The sequence below is a fragment of the Phocoena phocoena genome, chromosome 1, assembly GCF_963924675.1.
Source record: "Phocoena phocoena chromosome 1, mPhoPho1.1, whole genome shotgun sequence".
Classification (NCBI taxonomy): domain Eukaryota; kingdom Metazoa; phylum Chordata; class Mammalia; order Artiodactyla; family Phocoenidae; genus Phocoena; species Phocoena phocoena.
This window is the reverse complement of record NC_089219.1, coordinates 151,467,459-151,488,161: the sequence shown is the minus strand read 5'-3', so window position 1 is coordinate 151,488,161 and position 20,703 is coordinate 151,467,459. Positions and strand designations below refer to the sequence as shown.

General features: G+C 44.2%; 1 protein-coding gene across 1 annotated transcript in view; it reads right to left on the bottom strand.

The window, feature by feature from the left end:
• The window catches only part of CTSE (cathepsin E), a 57,168-nt gene extending 37,617 nt beyond the window's left edge, over nucleotides 1–19,551 (bottom strand). Inside the window, 1 exon segment of the mRNA XM_065871327.1 lies at nucleotides 19,546–19,551. Coding sequence (XP_065727399.1) covers nucleotides 19,546–19,551 — 6 coding nt within the window.
• Nucleotides 19,552–20,703: the final 1,152 nt, after the last annotated feature.

Genomic DNA, 20,703 nt, shown 5'->3' with positions numbered 1-20,703 from the left:
AAGCTCAGGCTCTTTCATGATATCATCTTTCATGCTTGTTCTCCTCACCCCCACCAACCCTCCTCTGCTTTTTCAGGATAGGCCCTTGTCTTTCTGACCCTAGGTGGACACCCTCATGCTGTCTGTCATCCTTGCTGAGAACAGGTGTGGCCTGTTCTCAGCAACCCCCGGCCAGCAACCCCCAGCCGGAGCCCCAGGCTCCCGTCTCATTGCTCCAGGCTTTTGGAGCACAAAACACCACAAAACACCAAGCCCTGTGACTTGGTACCTCATTTGGGTAATTCCCTGCTGGTGCCATGGCCACTAGAAAGATCTAGTTTCCGAGTCCCCTCCCTACCCTTTGCCCAGAAGTTGGGCAGGAGCTGTTAAAGAAAAACTTAGTGAGGTCAGCTATCTTACTTGAAAGAAGGCAGAGAGGAAGTGAGCCATTGAGGTGCTTGACACAATTCCAACTGGCCTTAGTGCCCCAAGAGGCTGTAATTGGTACTTCCACTTTCAGATATTATGTATCGTAAGTGGGTATTAAATTGCCCTAGTGATCCACTAGGTTCCCTCCACCCCACCCTAGCAGCAGTCTCTGCGTTCGGGTGTCTGAATAGCCAGCTCCCAAGGTGTGTCTGGAACGTGCCACCTGCTATAGGGGCTGAATCATTCACCTCCATTTTAAGCAGGAAGGAATAGGAAGAAGCCCGAGTGTAGGCAAGAGCGCTTCGGGTTTAGAATTGAAAACTCCAGTCCTGGCTCCAGCACTCAGCAGGGGCCAGTGGCTGACCCTAAAGATCTATATAGAAAGAGAGTTGGGTTAGAAATGTTTTTTAAGATTCCTTCTAACCCTGAGAACCCAGGGACAGACTATGGCTGGATAGGGGATGGGCTTGGGGTCTTCATCCCTTGATGTAGGAGAATTTTTTTCAGTGTGGATAATATCACCATCACCTCCTCACTTGAGCATGGGCAGGTTCTCACAGCTGCCACCTCTGCCTAGTTCCAGCCCAATTACCTGGTATCCTGACCACTCCTCACCCCCTCACATGCCCCTCCCTGGGGACGGATCACCTGCACCCTCCTGGTTGTCTTTTTTCTGGATATCCTGTCATGTCTGGTAACCCTTACTTCTTTGTAAGAATGGCAGAACTCAAGAGTAAAATGATGGCACAATGGCAACAAAATGTAGTATTCATAAACACACAAGTCTGATTTCTGCAGGTTCGAGTCTGATTTCTGCCACTATCTAGCTCTATGACCTTGAGCAAGTCTGATCCCTGAGAGTTGGTTTCCTTACTGTAAGGTGGGAATAATAATTGTTCCTACCTTATTGTCTGTTTATGAAGCTTAAATAAGATAATGAATGTGCCTGGCATATATTAAGTCCCCAGTGTAAGGCAGCTAATATTACTGCTTAGGATCCTGTAGACCTCATTTGTATATGTGTTGTCTTGGTCAGTTTAGGCTGCTATAACAAATTACTGTTTGACTGGGTGATTTATAAACAATTTATTTCTCATAGTTCTGGATGCCGGAAAGTCCAAGATTAAGGCACTGGCACATTCAGTGTCTGGTGAGAGCCCACTTCTTGTTCTTAGTTGGCTGTCTTCTTGCTGTGTCCTCGCAGGTTGGAAGGGCATGAGGAGACTCTCTGGAGTCTTCTATAAAAGAAGAAATCCCATACATGAGGGCTCCACCCTCTTGACCTACTCACCTCCCAAAGACCCCGTCTCCAAATACCATCACCCTGGGGTTAGGATTTAACATATAAATTTTGGCAGCACACAAACATTCAGTCTACAGCATGTGTTAAAGAATTACTCTCGGCCCTCACACCCTCTTGAGAGAACACCAGAATCACAAGTAGCTGCTGGACAATCATCAACAGGAAGACACTGGAACTCACCAAAAAAGATATCTTATATCCAAAGACAAAGGAGAAGGCAAAATGAGATGGTAGGAGGGGCGCAATCACAGTAAAATCAAATCCCATAACTGGTGGGTGGATGACTCACAGACTGAAGAACACTTATACCACAGAAAACCACCCACTGGAGTGAAGGTTTTGAGCTCCACATGAGGCTTCCCAACCTGGGGGTCCGGCAACGGGAGGAGGAATTCCTAGAGAATCAGACTTTGAAGCCTAGCGGGAACTGACTGCAGGCCTTCGACAGGACTGGGAGAAACAGAGACTCCACTCTTGGAGGGCACACACAAAGTAGTGTGCACATCGGGACCCAGGGGAAGAAGCAGTGACCCCAGGGGAGACTGAACCAGACCTACCTGCTGGTGTTGGAGGGTCTCCTGCAGAGGTGGGGGGGGGGCTGTGGTTCACTGTGGGTACAAGGCAGCAGAAGTTCTGGAAAGTACTCCTTGGTGTGAGCACTCCCAGAGCCTGTCATTAACCCCACCAAAGAGCCCAGGTAGGCTTCAGTGTTGGGTTGCTTCAAGCCAAACAACCAACAGGGAGGGAACCCAGCCCCATCCATCAACAGTCAAGAGGATTAAAGTTTTACTGAGCTCTGCCCACCAGAGCAACAGCCAGCTCTACCCACCACCAGTCCCTCCTATCAGGAAGCTTGCACAAGCCTCTTAGATAGCCTCAACCACCAGAGGGCAGACAGCAGAAACAAGAAGAACTACAGGGCTTCCCTGGTGGCGCAGTGGTTGAGAATCTGCCTGCTAATGCAGGGGACACAGGTTCGAGCCCTGGTCTGGGAGGATCCCACATGCCGCGGAGCAACTAGGTCCGTGAGCCACAACTACTGAGCCTGTGCGTCTGCAGCCCGTGCTCCGCAACAAGAGGCGGCGACAGTGAGAGGCCCGCACGCCACGATGAAGAGTGGCCCCCTCTTGCCACAACTAGAGAAAGCCCTCACACAGAAACGAAGACCCAACACAGCAAAAATTAATTAATTAATAAACTCCTACCCCCAACATCTCTTTAAAAAAAAAAAAAAAAAAAAAAAAAAAAAAAAAAAAAAAGAAGAACTACAGTCCTGCAGCCTGTGGAACAAAAACCACATTCACAGAAAGATAGACAAGATGAAAAGGCAGAGGGCTATGTACCAGATGAAGGAACAAGATAAAACCCCAGAAAAACAACTAAATGAAGTGGAGATAGGCAATTTTCCAGAAAAAGAATTCAGAATGATAGTGACGATGATCTAGGACCTCAGAAAAAGAATGGAGGCAAAGATCGATAAGATGCAAGAAATGTTTAACAAAGACCTAGAAGAATTAAAGAACAAACAAACAGATATGAAGAATACAATAACTAAAATGAAAACTACACTAGAAGGAATCAATAGCAGAATAATTGAGACAGAAGAACAGATAAGTGACCTGGAAGACAGAATGGTGGAATTCACTGCTGTGGGAGAGAATAAAGAAAAAAGAATGAAAAGAAATGAAGACAGCCTAAGAGACCTCTGGGACAACATTAAACGCAACAACATTCACATTATAGGGGTCCCAGAAGGAGAAGAGAGAGAGAAATGGCCAGAGAAAATATTTGAAGAAATTATAGTTGAAAACTTCCCTAACATAGGAAAGGAAATAGCCACCCAAGTCCAGGAAGCACAGCGAGTCCCATACAGGATAAACCCAAGGAGAAACACACCTAGACACATAGTAATCAAATTGACAAAAATTAAAGACAAAGAAAAATTATTGAAAGCAGCAAGGGAAAAATGAAAAATAACATACAAGGGAACTCCCAGAAGGTTAACAGCTGATTTCTCAGCAGAAACTCTACAAGCCAGAAGGGAGTGGCATGATATACTTAAAGTGATGAAAGGGAAGAACCTACAACCAAGATTACTCTACCCAGCAAGGATCTCATTCAGATTCGATGGAGAAATCAAAAGCTTTATAGACAAGCAAAAGCTAAGAGAATTCAGCACCACCAAACCAGCTCTACAACAAATATAAAGGAACTTCTCTAAGTGGGAAACACTAGAAAAGAAAAGGACCGACAAAAACAAGCCCAAAACAATTAAGAAAATGGTCATAGGAACATACATACTGATAATTACCTTAAACATGAATGGATTAAATGCTCCAACCAAAAGACACAGACTTGCTGAATGGATACAAAAACAAGACCCATATATATGCTGTCTACAAGAGACCCACTTCAGACCTAGGGACACATACATACTGAAAGTGAGAGGATGGAAAAAGATATTCCATGCAAATGGAAATCAAAAGAAAGCTGGAGTAGCAATACTCATATCAGGTAAAATAGACTTTAAAATAAAGAATGTTACAAGAGACAAGGAAGGACACTACCTAATGATCAAGGGATCAATCCAAGAAGAAGATATAACAATTATAAATATATACACACCCAACATAGGAGCACCTCAATACATAAGGCAACTGCTAACATCTCTAAAAGAGGAAATTGACAGTAACACAATAATAGTGGAGGACTTTTAACACCTCATTTATACCAATGGAGAGATCATCCAAAATGAAAATAAATAAGGAAACAGAAGCTTCAAATGACACAATAGATCAGATAGATTTAATTGATATTTATAAGACATTCAATCCAAAAACAACAGATTACACTTTCTTCTCAAGTGCACATGGAACATTCTCCAGGATAGATCACATCTTGGGTCACAAAGCAAGCCTCAGTAAATTTAAGAAAATTGAAATCATATCAAGCATCTTTTCTGACCACAATGCTATGAGATTAGAAATCAATTACAGGGAAAAAAACGTAAAAAACACAAACACATGGAGGCTAAACAATATGTTACTAAATAACCAAGAGATCACTGAAGAAATCAAAGAGGAAATCAAAAAATACCTAGAGACAAATGACAATGAAAACACAATGAGCCAAAACCTTTGGGATGCAGCAAAAACAGTTCTAAGAGGGATGTTTATAGCTATACAAGCCTACCTCAAGAAACAACAAAAATCTCAAATAAACAATCTAACCTTACACCTAAAGGAACTAGAGAAAGAAGAACAAACAAAACCCAAAGTTAGCAGAAGGAAAGAAATCATAAAGATCAGAGCAGAAATAAATGATATATAAACAAAGAAAGCAATGGCAAAGATCAATAAAACTAAAAGCTGGTTCTTTGAGAAGATAAACAAAATTGATAAACCATTAGCCAGACTCATCAAGAAAAAGAGGGAGAGGACTCAAATCAATAAAATTAGAAATGAAAAAGGAGAAGTTACAACAGACACCACAGAAATACAAAGCATCCTAAGAGACTACTACAAGAAAATCTATGCCAATAAAATGGACAACCTGGAAGAAATGGACAAATTCTTAGAAAGGTATAACCTTCCAAGACTGAACCAGGAAGAAACAGAAAATATGAACAGACCAATCACAAGGAATGAAATTAAAACTGTGATTAAAAATCTTCCAACAAACAAAAGTGCAGGACCAGATGGCTTCACAGGTGAATTCTATCAAACATTTAGAGAAGAGCTAACACCCATCCTTCTCAAACTCTTCCAAAAAATTTCAGAGGGAGAAGCACTCCCAAACTCAATCTATGAAGCCACCATCACCCTGATACCAAAACCAGACAAAGATACTACAAAAAAAGAAAATTACAGACCAATATCACTGATGAATATAGATGCAAAAATCCTCAACAAAATACTAGCAAACAGAATCCAACAACACATTAAAAGGATCATACACCACGATCAAGTGGGATTTATCCCAAGGATGCAAGGATTCTTCAATATACGCAAATCAATCAATGTGATACACCATATTAACAAATTGAAGAATAAAAACCATATGATCATCTCAATAGATGCAGAAAAAGCTTTTGACAAAATTCAACACCCATTTATGATAAAATCTCTCCAGAAAGTGAGCATAGAGGGAACCTACCTCAATATAATAAAGGCCATATATGACAAGCCCACAGCAAACATCATTCTCAGTGGTGAAAAACTGAAAGCATTTCCTCTAAGATCAGGAACAAGACAAGGATGTCCACTGTCACCATTATTATTCAACATAGTTTTGGAAGTCCTAGCCAAGGCAATCAGAGAAGAAAAAGAAATAAAAGAGATACAAATTGAAAAAAAGAAGAAGTAAAACTGTCACCCTTTGCAGATGACATGATACTATACATAGAGAATCCTAAAAATGCCACCAGAAAACTACTAGAGCTAATCAGTGAATTTGGTAAAGTTGCAGGATACAAAATTAATGCACTCTTGCATTCCTCTACACTAATGATGAAAAATCTGAAAGAGAAATTAAGGAAACACTCCCATTTACCATTGCAACAAAAAGAATAAAATACCTAGGAATAAACCTTCCCAGGGAGACAAAAGACCTATATGCAGAAAACTGTAAGACACTGATGAAAGAAATTAAAGATGATACCAGCAGATGGAGAGATATACCATGTTCTTGGATTGGAAGAATCAATATTGTGAAAATGACTATACTACCCAAAGCAATCTACAGATTCAATGCAATCCCTATCAAATCACCAATGGCATTTTTTATGGAACTAGAACAAATCATCTTAAAATTTGTATGGAGACACAAAAGACCCCAAATAGCCAAAGCAGTCTTGAGGGAAAAAAATGGAGCTGGAGGAATCAGACTCCCTGACTTCAGACTATACTACAAAGCTACAGTAATCAAGACAATATGGTACTGGCACAAAAACAGAAACATAGATCAATGGAACAAGATAGAAAGCCCAGAGATAAACCCATGCACCTATGGTCAACTAATCTATGACAAAGGAGGCAAAGATATACAATGGAGAAAAGACAGTCTCTTCAGTAAGTGGTGCTTGGAAAACTGGACAGCTACATGTAAAAGAATGAAATTAGAACACTCCCTAATACCATACACAAAAATAAACTCAAAATGGATTTGATACCTAAATGTAAGATTGGACACAATAAAACTCTTAGAGGAAAACATAGGAAGAACACTCTTTGACATAAATCACAGCAACATCATTTTTGATTCACCTCCTAGAGTAATGGAAATAAAAACAAAAATAAACAAATGGGACCTAATGAAAGTTCAAAGCTTTTGCACAGCAAATGAAACCATAAACAAGACGAAAAGACAATCCTCAGAATGGGAGAAAATATTTGCAAATGAATCAATGGACAAAGGATCAGTCTCACAATTATATAAACAGCTCATGCAGCTCAATATTAAAGAAACAAATAACTCAATCCAAAAATGGGCTGAAGACCTAAATAGACATTTCTCCAAAGAAGACATACAGATGGCCGAGAGGTACATGAAAAGCTGCTCAACATCACTAATTATTAGAGAAATGCAAATCAAAACTACAATGAGGTACTCATACCAGTTAGAATGGGCATCATCAGAAAATCTACAAACAACAAATGCTGGAGAGGGTGTGGAGAAAAGGGAACCCTCTTGCACTGTTGGTGGGAATGTAAATTGATACAGCCACTATGGAGAACAGTATGGAGGTTCTTTAAAAAACTAAAAATAGAATTACCATATGATCCAGCAATCCCACTACTGGGCATATACCCAAAGAAAACCATAATTCAAAAAGACACATGCACCCCAATGTTCATTGCAGCACTATTTACAATAGCCAGGTCATGGAAGCAACCTAAATGCCCATCAACAGACGAATGGATAAAGAAGATGTAGTACATATATGCAATGGAATATTACTCAGCCATAAAAAGGAACGAAATTGAGTCATTTGTTGAGACATGGATGGATCTAGAGACTGTCATGCAGAGTGAAGTAAGTCAGAAAGAGAAAAACAAATATCGTATATTAACGCATGTATGTGGAACCTAGAAAAATTGTACAGATGAACTGGTTTGCATGGCAGAAGTTGAGACACAGATGTAGAGAACAAATGTATGGACACCAAGGGGGAAAAACCACGGTGTGGTGGGGATGGTGGTGTGCTGAATTGGGCGATTGGGATTGACATGTATACACTGATGTGTATAAAATTGATGACTAATAAGAACCTGCAGTATAAACAAACAAACAAACAAACAAACAGAAAAAAACAACTAATACTAAACTTTCTTTGGGTTATTTGTATGGAGATATGTTAATATAAATGTTTCAGACATTACAAGAAATTTCTAAAAATCTTATATCTTCTGGTATAATGTTATAAGTCATAATTCTAGTTATTACTTTAAAATGTGTATCTCAGAAATAACTAACAAAACAAAACAAAAAAAAAGAACTTCTCTATCCCTTTCTGCAGAGAACACCACCACCCTGAAGATAGGCACTGACCCTAAAGAACTCAGCAGGTGGGTGAGAGAAGGGGTGGCCCATGCAGGAGTATCAGGGATCTTGGAAGACGGTCTGCTTGGCCCCCATTTGTGGACTGGTGTGGGTGGGACCATGGCCATGGAGGTCGGGGCAGAGGAGAGAGGCTCAAAATGGGGGCAGGAGATGGTTGGCTGCTGGGGGTGTGGAAGCCCAGAGGTGAGAGAGCTCCCACAGAAGCGGGGAGGCCCCAGGACAATTTTGTGGATGATCCCCGCAGCCAGCCAGGGCAGCGGAAGCGTCCTGATTGTCCTGTTTGCTCCCTTCAGCTTAGGCACAGCAGCCACAGCTGTTTCTAGCTCCATCGATGTCGTGGCCCTCATCTTGCTGCTGGTGGGGCTCTTGTCCATGACTCTGAAGAAATGGAGGCATGAGAGTGAGTGGAACGGCTGGCCCTGGAGCTGGGAACCAGGAAAGAGGAGAAACCAAGGGCAGAGATGGGATGTCTTTCCTATGGGGCAGCCTTGGGGGAGGGTAGAAGAGGGCAGGCTATAGGGTCTGTTCTCCGGAGTTGCCAGGGACTCAGCACATAGCAACAAGATTTATTTATGGTCCAAATTCTTTATGCTAAAAGCCATACATAAGCAATCTGTATAGACATGGTTTATATGCATCAACTAAAATAAATATAGATGCCAAGCTCATCTAAATACTAACCAAAATTATAAAGTATACCAACAGTGCTTACTCCCCCTGCCTCTTCCTGGGCACTTAGCTCAGTCTCAGAGGCCCAATGGGTTGAACACGGTGGATTTTGCATTCTGAAGTCCAACCCTAAGCCCAGTAATCAATCAAGGAGAGATGGTTACTACCTCAACTCAGGCTGACTCTGAATTTATTAATTTTTCGAGGACTATCTAAGAAACAACTGAAGCATCAGACCAACGTTCTCCACGAATCCTTGGTAAGGAAATAGTGGAGTCATACCTAGAGGGGCTCCTGGTTATCTCTGCCAGGATTTCATGCTGTTCCTAGGTAGACCCCATACAGGGGTGGTGGTGATAAGGCAGAGAACAGCCCTGAAAGAAATGTTCTTGAAAATCAAGGCAGATCTAGGGCTTGCTCAGCAAAAACCAATGTTCCACTTGCTGTCCTATAGGGGCCCCAGTAGCTGGTTTTATCTTTGGAAGTAGCTGGTACCTCTAACCTGTGTCCTATCTCTAAAGAAGCTTTCCTGCCATGCTGATGCCATATATTCCAACGTGATCAACTTGGCCCCCAGGAAAGCAGACGACTTCGCTGTCTATGCCAACATGCCGCCTTTCAATCGCCCCAGGAGGACATCACCAGACCAAGTGGAATATGCCTCCATTGTATTCCACTGATGGGAAGCCAGTGAGATGCTTCAGAGAGGAAAGTCAGACCTGTGCCCCAGCTAGATCCTGAAACGGCTTTTCCTTTAGATGTGTGTGTGTGTATGTGTGTGTGTGTGTGTGTGTGTGTGTGCGCGCGCACGTGTGCGCGTGTGCGTGTGTGTGTGTTTAAAGTGCATAAACCATATTCTGATGGAGGTAAATGACTGGGTATTTCTTCTAATTTATTGGAAACAAAGTGCAGTTATAATGGAAAGGAGTGACATCTGAGAGACAAGGGACACAATCATTCCAGCCATTTCTCTCCAGCCCTTTCTTGCCCTTGCCCTTCTTGAGGCAAGGGCTGAGGAGTGGGGCTCGCACCACTCAAGGACCAGCTTCTGTATTTTGTCTCTCTTGTTCTGCCCTGTCAGGAGTTGACACCCTGTAGAGGTTAATTCATGAGTCACACTCACATCTGGAGACGTGAATGGCTGATTGCTGTGTCTATGTCTTCACAGCAGCTTTGCTGGACTATGTACCAAGTGTGGGGGGAGGAGGCATGGGAGAGCTGCAAGTACGTGTAAAGTCTTCTTCCTGAGGGAGTGAACACAGAGAATTCGGGACCACCAGGGACAGGAGCTGGGGAAGGATCACCCAGTGGAAGTGGGTACGTGTCACCACCAACAAGTGTCTGCTCCGTGGGAACTTCGGAAGATGTCTGGAACTTTGCAACTGATTCATTCCTTCTTTCCTTCATTTAAAAACATGCATTAGGGCTTCCCTGGTGGCACAGTGGTTAAGAATCCGCCTGCCAAGGCAGGCGACACGGGTTTGAGCCCTGGTCCTGGACACGTGCCGCGGAGCAACTAAGCCCGTGCACCACAACTACTGAGCCTGTGCTCTAGAGCCAGCGAGCCCCAACTACTGAGCCCACGTGCCCCAACTACTGAAGCCCGTGCACCTAGAGCCTGTGTTCTGCAACAAGAGAAGCCACTGCAGTGAGAAGCCTGCGCACCACAACAAAGAGTAGCCCCTGCTCGCCGCAACTAGAGAAAGCCCGCGCGCAGCAACAAAGACCCGATGCAGCCAAAAATTAAAAAAAAAAAAAAAAATCCTAAATAAAACATGCATTAAACACCACCATATTCTAGACCCTGGGAATACAGCAGTGAATCCAACAGACAAAACCTTATTCTCATGGAGCTTACCTTCTAGGAGGGGGGCAGTGAACAAATAAACAAGAAAGTACACAGACTGTCACATGGTAGCATGTGCTATGGACCAAAATAAAGCAAGTTCTGGAAGGTAGGGAAACACCGGGTGGGAGTGGGTTGCTATTTTGTATTAGATGGTCAGGTACAGGCTTGCTGACATTTGACCTGAAGACAGTGAGAAAGTGAGACCTGAGGATAAATGGGGAAGAGCATGTCAGGCAGAAGGGACAGCAAGTGCAAAGGCCCTGAGGTGGAAGCATACTTTACATGGTCAAAGAATATCAAGGATGTTAGTGTGTCTGGAGTTGGCTGGGGTGGGGGTGGGGGCAGTATGGGGAGATGAGGTGTGTGCAACAAATCAGCACCTGAGTTTGGGAATCAGTGGTCTGAGGCAGTGTTTCCCACAGCACACTCCATGCAGTGGGAGTACAGGGACCCCTGGTCCTTTGGGGATCATGCCTCTGGCTGCACCACTCTCTCTACTCCCGCTGCTCACATTTGTTAATCTCCAGATATTCTCCTCATTTATAGGGGACTCCTGGTCTCCGCTCCACCCTAATCCTGTCATCACTCAAGGTTATTTCGTGGCAGTGTAGATGACCCTCCCTACCTTTGAGCTTAAAGTGTCCCAAAGTGTGTTCTTCCAGTTATGAGAGTTGTTAATGGATGTTGGGATGTAGAGAGTAGGTGAGATCTATGACCAGATAAGTTTGGGAAATGATGAATAAGTAAAGAGTAATGGAGAAAAATAAATTTTCATTTAAAACCAAACATGATAGAAGCCACTTCTGTCTTCGAAGGAGGGTATGCCATACTGGTTCACATCAGTAAGAAAACACATTCTTTATGGCTCCTTCCACTCATAGAGACTGGAGAGGGGAGGAGGAAGTAAAAAGGAAACACAAAGATTTCTAAGCCTCTGCCCTCTTTTCTGTTGATACTGGGCAAGTCCAAGGGCAGAGAGCCCTTTGTTATAGCACAGATGTAGGGTGACCACACACCCTGGTTTGTTGGGGACTTTCCTGGTATACAACTGTTGTCCCAGATAAACTATTATTAGGTCCACTTTCATTCTCAAAAGTGTCATAGTTTGGGTGATAAATTATGTGGTCACCCATTAACAAGGCTTTGAAAGTGCAAAAGCAAGTCCAAGGCCAATAAGGAGTGGAGAGCAAAGCTGTTTTGTACAATAAAGTGAGAATAGAGTTGGGGTAGGGCTGGAGGAGGCTGCTGGGGAGACAACAAGGACATTTTTGAGGGAAAAGGGGGCTAAAATCATGTAAAAGATTTCCACCACCACAAACCTCAGTAAAGCCCGCTGAACACACCAAGGTCTGGTGTGGGTATTTTGGGGAAGGGGACATCATGGACAAGGGACTGAAATCCACATCTTGGTCAGCATAGAGCAGAAATAAGAGAGAAGTGGTAAGAGGCGCAATCTGAATGAGTTGGACAATTCAGGGGGAGGATGAACTCAGAGCTGGAAGCAAACACAAGCACACAAACCCTCTGAAAATTCTCAGAAATCTCAGGGAGGGCACCAGAGTTTCCAAAGAACTTACAATTGGGATATTAACAATGGTACTTAAATGGATACTTTGGCCTCAGCATATATCTGTGTTGAAAAATTTAAACAGGTTTCTTTATGGCGAGACTTCTCAGAGCCTCCGATAGGTAATGTACTTTATGAATAGTATTCTTTAAACTCCCTCTTGTTTTCTTAGGGAGCATTCCATAGGACAGGAAGTAATCCTTGTAATGCCCTGTGGGAAGAGCTTGTTTACGGGGACACCTGCCCAGGCGGGACTGTCACAGGGAGACCCCAGTCTAACTCTGCATCTGATTCTAACCAAGGAGGGTGCAGAATAGTCATTATTAGTCTTTTATGTGGCAAATGGGGTAGCTGTGCCCAGTCTGAAGCAAGGACACCCCCTCTTCCAGCTTTGATCTGTACCCAACAGCCCACAGTTTTTAGTTAGGCAGCCAGAGACATCTCTCTGGGGCAGTAGCTCTCAGCTGGGAGCAATTTTGCTCCCTTTCCCAGATATCTGAAAATATCTGGAGACATTTTTTTTTTTTTTTTTTTCGGTACGCGGGCCTCTCACTGTTGTGGCCTCTCCCGTTGTGGAGCACAGGCTCCGGACGCGCAGGCTCAGCGGCCATGGCTCACGGGCTCAGCCGCTACGCGGCATGTGGGATCCTCCCGGACCGGGGCACGAACCCGTGTTCCCTGCATCGGCAGGCGGACTCTCAACAACTGCGCCACCAGGGAAGCCCCTGGAGACATTTTGGATTGTCACAATGGAGTGGTGTGTGTGTGTGTGTGTGTGTACGCGCGCTACTGGCATATAGGGGGTAGAGGCTAAGGATGGTGTTAAACATCCTACAATGCACTGGAAAGCCCCTCCACAAAATAGAATTATCCTGCACAAAATGCTGCTGTCGAGAAGCCCTGCTCTAGGCTCTTCCTGGAGCTCATGCTTCGATACATAGCTAAGATGAAGATGTTGCGCAGACTCTCCATGCACCAAGCTTGGCACCCACAGTGATTTCAGCAGAAGTAAAATGAGCACTAAATAATGATTTCAAAATCTCAGCAACTAGAAGGATGGATGAGCAACCATCTCGATTTGCCCTGGACTGTCCTAGTTTTAGCACTGAGAGCGTTGAGTATTAGTATTGATGGGTTCCAGAAAACCCCTCAGGTCTGGGCTGCTAGCAGCTAGGACTCTCCACTTCTGAATTTAACCTTTGTGGTTTTAGAGCAAACAGCTGCCCTTCTCAGTTAGGATGGGAGAATTCTGGGCCTTTACAGCTAAAGCAGAGGGCAAGTGAGTTATACACTCCGAGGAGGCCCAGGTCTTGGGCACTAAGACAAATCCCTCCAGCTCACCTGCAGAAGAAGCTGTCCACAACCCACTGGCCTGGCGGATGTAGCTGTCCTCCTTTCCTTGGGAAATTCTGTTAAATAGGCTGAGGAGCTTCTAGACATTTGGCCATGTGGTGGTTGCTGTTTCTCTTGGGAAAACATAATTCTGCAATGTTCTGAACACCCTCAAAGAAATGTATCTGTTTTAACAAGGGCAGGGATTTGGAACGTAAAACGCTTTGCAAAGTCCTGAGAAAAATCTCTCTGTGTGACTGGAAATGAGGTTCACTTGCTCCCTTAATGTTCCTTATTAGAGGATAGAAAAAGCCAGCTTCTTGGTGCCCAGCAGGGAGGAGTATTTCTGACAGTATTTGGAATTACTGGTGCATGGTAATAACAAAAAGCAGACTGCCTTTAGTTGGTTTTATTATTTTTTAAATCCACTGCAGACGATGCACCCCTTGAGCGCCTGCTTCCAGCATGGACAGCTCCCACTGCCACCTGCCCTCCACCCAATCCATGCACCACTCTCTTGTCAGCTATCAGTCTTGGCCCTTCACTTACCTTGTACAACTTTGGCAAGTTAACTAATTTCTTTAAGTTCAGATTTTCTCATCTGTAAAATGGAAATAATAAGTTCACAGATTATGGAAATAATCTGTGACTGCTTTGAAGATAGGCATTGTCTGATGATGTTATATGAAAATATTCTGTAAATTACAAGATGCTGTAGAAAAATGTGAAGAATTATTACCAACTGACATATGACAATTGATCATGTTACAAGGAGATATTTCTCATGGATAGTTGAATGGACTGGAACAGCAGGACGATTTTGCCATCATTAGAAGGGCGTGGCCACTATCAGTAACTTTTTTTTTTTTTTTGAGAACCTGCCTCAAGTACTATGCAGCAACATCTCATAAACAGGAACTCAACAAATAAATAAATCACGTGGTCCTTAATTTTTTACTTCCTTAAGAGCCGATGATCTAAGGGGAGTTAAAGCAGACACAAAAAACAGTGGAAAAAAAATTTGTGTGCAGGGCTTCCCTGGTGGCGCGGTGGTTGAGAGTCCGCCTGCCGATGCAGGGGACACGGGTTCGTGCCCCGGTCCGGGAAGATTCCACATGCCGCGGAGCGGCTGTGCCCATGAGCCATGGCCGCTGAGCCTGCGCGTCTGGAGCCTGTGCTCTGCAACGGGAGAGGCCACAACAGTGAGAGGCCCGCGTACCGCAAAAACAAAACAAAAACAAAAACAAACAAAAAAAAATTTGTGTGCAAAGAAGCCCAGCCCAGATAGAGAAAAGGATATACTGAATGTACAAAGGTCCAAACTTATGAAACTGATGAGTGTAGAGGGATGTCCCTCCTTCCAAAAGGATTCTTGTCTTTATAAGTGGGTGTATTTCAGGCTTTGTATAAATAGTGCCCTCCTCTAATACACTCTGGGCATAGATGTTAAAAACTTGATTTACTGAATTCACCAATGTTCCCTGGAAACACCTAGCTGGAGCAATCTTGACTGCACAAGGAAAGTGAGGGGACAGCCAGAGGTCCCAGTGAGTTAGAAGGATGTTCTTCGAGACTTGGCACCTGGGCGCTCCCACTCCACCTCCTGTGTCTTTGCCATGCCCTTGGGGTGTCCTTGGCAGGCTCCACCTGTCCCTCTGATATTGGAGCTCGTCGGGGCTCTCTCCTGGCCCTTTGCCTTCTCACTCTACTCCCAAAGGCTTTAGTGCTGTCTGCTTGCCGACGCCCCTGAAATCTACGTCTCCAACTGTAGACATCTGTAGACACACAACTAACTGCTTACTGGCCTTCACCTCTTGGGTGTGTGACAGCAATAATAATGATAAATACTTTTGTAGCCGTAACCGTGTGTAAACACTTACATAGTCTTAACAGACATATTTTAAGTGCCTCACATATAACTCATATAAGCCTCACAGCAGCACTTGAGAAAGCTACTGTTATTCTTGTCTTCAAGAAATCAAGTCACAGAGAAGATAGGTAGCAGCAGAGTCAGTCTGGCTTCAGGGGCCCCATCTTTAACCACTCTGTGGACTGGGTCCCTGTGTACTCACACTCAACACATCGGGCACAGAAAGCATGCTGCAGCTCCCCCATTGCCTTCTCCCTCCCCACTGGCCACCCACTGGCCCTATCTGAAAATCTATGAGTCACTTTGCCATTCTCTACCTCCCACTTCCATTCCAAGTAATTCGATCACCAAATCCTATCACTTCTACACCTTGCGTATTTTAAAAATCTGTTTAATTGCCTCTGTCTCTCCCTCTAATCTGTTCTCTACGCTGCAACCAGAGGTTCTTCAAAAAACAAACTCTGGGTGGCCATTATCAGTTAACGTTTCTTCAGCTTATCAACGCACCTTCAATGAGTTCCAGTTGTCCATTGGATAAATCCTAACTTCTTAGCAGGGCCCACAAGGCCCTCTGTGATCCCACCCATACACACCCCCTCAGCCTCATCACTCCTCACTGCCCTCCCGCTCTCTCCCCTTTATCTTGGCTGGCTCTCAGTTTTCCAAATGCACTAGTTCTTTCTCTCCCCACTGAGATTTTACTCATGCTCTTTCTTCTGCCTGTAGCCCTCCCCCCACTCCCTAGGTTAGAGCTGAGTCCTTCTCTGATCAAAGACTGTGATGAGCCCTTCTGCTATATGTTCCCTGACTCCCTTTAACTTTCCAGGAGACAGCATTCATCACACCTTAGTGTAATTTCTTGTCTGAAGTCTATGATCCCAATTGCATGGGGATAGGGATCAAGTCCATCTTCTTTACCTCTGGATCCCAAGTGCAGGACCAGGTGCATTGTCAACTATCAAGAAATATCTGTAACATGAATGAATGAATGGCAGAACAATTTGGAGGGAATAACATAGTGACCACAGTAGCAAAGCCCTTGCTATTTGATAAGATATCAGCTTTATTGAGGTAGAATTCACATACCATACAATTCACAATTCTATGGCTTTTAGTATATTTGTAGAGGTGTGCAACCATCATCACAATTTTAGAACACTTTCATCACCCCAGAAGGAACCCTGCGCTCATTAACAGTCAGTCACCATTTCCTTCTATGTTATTTTAAAAAGATAATAAAGCCTAGTATTTGTAGCGTGTTTCACGTGGGTTAACAGAGCCCACGTGGGCTCATTGAATCTTGAACAACTCTGTGAGGTGGGCATTTGACTGCATCTGTCAATGAGTTTTAACTTCAGTTTTTGGAGGAAGATCTTTTTTTTTTTTTTTTTTTTTTACGGTACGCGGGCCTCTCACTGCTGTGGCCTCTCCCGTTGCGGAGCACAGGCTCCAGACGCACAGGCTCAGCGGCCATGGCTCACGGGCCCAGCCGCTCTGCGGCATGTGGGATCTTCCCAGACCGGGGCATGAACCCGTGTCCCCTGCATTGGCAGGCGGACTCTCAACCACTGCGCCACCCAGGAAGCCCTCCTTAGTCTTCTTGACACACCGTTTTTCCCCCTTAAAAATGGGGAGAGATAACTGATTCTCCTGCAGAAAGTAGCTATGTTTTCCGTGAGGCGTTGCACCCCACGAATGTTGGAGGCATTGTGCAAGGGGAGAAGGGCTTGGGAGGGATGCAGTCTTATGAAATGTGTAGGGTGTGGGAAGTGAATGTGAGTTATCGACCTCCATCAGCCACTCCTTCTTCCACCAGGTGATAAGCTATCAGAAATAGCTTCCTGTTGACATTACAGATGTTATAGCTTCATTTAGGGCTGTCAGCTCAAAGCAGAGAGAGGAGGACCATATCACATCGGGCTAGGCAGATGGAGGCTTGGATGTGGACCTCCCAAGAGGCACCAGCAGGAATCCATTGACAGTGGCCTCTGGGAAGGAGCAGGCTAAGTGCTTTTGTGAGCAAATCATCATCTCATCTTCAGCAAGTGTTTGTATCTAGTTACGCAGTGTGTGAGATGCGGGCATACCCCAGGCATGTATAAATAACAGCACTTCAATTCATTCACTCACTTACACATGCCACAAACACTGCTTGAGCACCTACTAGATGCAGGCAGAGTTCTGGTAACAAGGGACACAGTAGAGTAAGACATAGACTCTCGATTTAGAGCAGAGTCGTGGATGATTGAATCAAAACTACTTGCAGTTGTCTATGGAGAAAATGTAGTCCAGAGAGGTCGAATGCCTCGGGGCTCCAGGTTCCTGAGGTCCAAGTCAAGTGGACTTTCTATTGTTGCAACACTGTCGTAGTGAGAGTACACACATGGAGGACCCCAAATATGTCATGCTCAAAACTCCTTAACAACTACATGATATTGTGAGCCTTGAAGAGGCATCATGGAAGGTTCTAGTCCAAGAGTGGTCTACACAGAAGAGCAGAGCAGTGTGAATGATACACAACCCTGGCTGCTGCAGTATCTACCCCGGGTTCAGGTAAAAGGGTAATCAAGGTATTGGGTCAACATTCTTGGCTTGATTCCTGTAGGTTAACTGTAGCTAGAGTTAATAACTGAGAGAGGGGCTTCCCTGGTGGCATAGTGGTTGGGAGTCCACCTGCCGATGCAGGGGACATGGGTTCGTGCCCTGGTCTGGGAAGATCCCACATGCCGTGGAGTGGCTGGGCCCGTGAGCCATGGCTGCTGGGCCTGTGCCTCCGGAGCCTGTGCTCCGCAATGGGAGGGACCACAACAGTGAGAGGCCCATGTACCGCAAAAAAAAAAAAACCAAAAAAAAAAAACTGAGAGACTCTGGCAGAGTCAGGAGCAGCGAGGTGTATGTTGACAGTGTAAGGATGAACCTGGAGGGTGCTGAAAACCCAGTTAGGAAATCATTCTGTAGAGCTTCCAGGATCCCCATGCATTCCTAAACTTTGAGTAAGGATGGCGCTTCCTGTTCTTAACATAGCTCTGCAAAGGAAAGAAGACTGTAGCTATAGACATATTTCCTCAGCGAACTGATAATACATTGCGGGTCGGAAAACACTGAGCAGCACTCAGCCCAAGGGGTGGATTTCTAACTTTAATTTAGAGAATAAAAATGTAAATAGCTACCACTTGTTGTGTACCAGAGAAAGGAGCTTCTGTTAAGTGTTTTGCCTATTTGTTTGTATCATTTAACTTTAAAAAGCCTTATGAGATTTTGAAAAATTAGACATTTATTATTAACCTATGAAAAGACTGAGAACCAGAGAGGTTAAGTAACTTATCCCAAGTCAACCAGCTACCAAGTAGTACAGCCAGCTTTCAAACCTGAATATATCTGACTTGGAAGCCATTATTCTATATTGGTTATCTTGTTGCGAGCAGGGAGGTGACATCACAGAGGCCTATAAAGTACTGTTTTCTTTGTTTTATCTCAGGATCATTTTATGCTCCTCCTGTTCTTTTTCACTCCCAAATTTAGGTTGTGGGGGTTTAGCCTGAGACACCCCCCAAAAGCCTGCAATTGACCTTCCTTCCCTTCCTTGGCACTGTCATACAAACTGCAACAGCCGTCTGAGGGCGGCCTCATTCAATGTTTAACGGTGAAGAAGTCCTTAAAAAATTATCCTTATCAGTTGCCGTACGTCCCATATACACACTCATAATAATCTATGGTCGTATCACACACAGATTCGGAGATGAGGTGAGCTGGACGGGACCTTTGCTAATATGTAGAGACCCACTTCTTCATTTTACAAAGGAAGGTCATGAGTCCACTGGTGGGAAAGTGATTTGTCTGAGCTCATACGGCAAGTTAGTGCCAGAGCCGGGACTTGAACCCAGGCCTCTTGACTTCTCCTCCAGGGCTCTTTCCGCTCTACTGGGACGTGTGCATATCTGTGGAATTTAAACATTTGTTCACATGGAGGGAAAGAGACTACTAACCTCCATCGACGTAAACTGTCTGCATGGAGCAGTAGGGTAGAGCCCTGCCAAGAGAGACAGGAGGTGTTGTCTGTTGCTTCACCCCGCTCTACAAACCTGAGCTAGATTAATATCTTCTGAGCAGCATGCCCTCACCCTGCTGGAAATGATGAAACATTGGCGACTGACCTCCAGTGACTGAGAAGCTTCCGGGTGGGGCTGGGGGGTGGTGAGGGAGATGTTTCCATCAGGACATTGCTGAAACACAGGCTGGGATCAGAACTTTCTCATGGTCCTGGGGGTAAGTATTGTCTGGGCACGTAGGATTTTAAATTAGTTTGAGGAGTGTGTGTCTGTTTGTGAACATGTATGTGTAGAAGTTTCAGAGGAGGTTCTCTGTTTATGTGTTAGAATGCCAGGGTGTGGAATTCAATTGCCATTGGCTTGGAGTGAACTTAAGGTTTGTCAGTGTGCACTTTATGGACATTAGTCTCTTGCTCCTGAGACCTGAGATCTGTCTTCAGTAGCAGCAGTGTCCTTCAGGGCTCTGGCTAGAAGGTAAATAAACTTTGGATGCAGACAGAACCAGATCCAAAGAACTTTGCTAAACGTTTGTAATCCTCAGTTTCCTCATCTGTAAAATGGGTATAAAACCAGCCACCTTTCAGTGTTGCTATGAGGATTACAGAAAATATACATTTAGTGCCCACTCCAGTACTCCATCAATAGTAGCTATAAATTATTTACTCTTTTAAAGTCAACTGGGAACCAGATCCCAGAGAATATCTCCCTGCAGGAGTTTTTCCCTTAAGATTCATTCTGAGCTACAAAGAACTGGGATGTGTGGAGGGAAGGGAACCAGCCTGGCAGTTTAAAAATGTTATGTCAAAAAAAAAAGCCAGGCAAACATCTGGGCAAGGAAAAGCCAACGACAACAACAGCAAAATATAATAGCTGACTCTAACATAGAGCTTACTATGTCCCAGGAACTGTTAAGAGCATCACGTAGATTAATTCATTTAATCCTCACAACAACTCTGAAAATATAGGCGCTGTTCATAGCTTCTCTTTATGATTGAGGAAACTGAGGCACAAAGGTGTTGAGTGACTTGACTGAAGTCAGTGACAGAAAACTCTTCTAGAATACTTTAGCATAGAAGAGTGTTCTTAGAGCAGGCT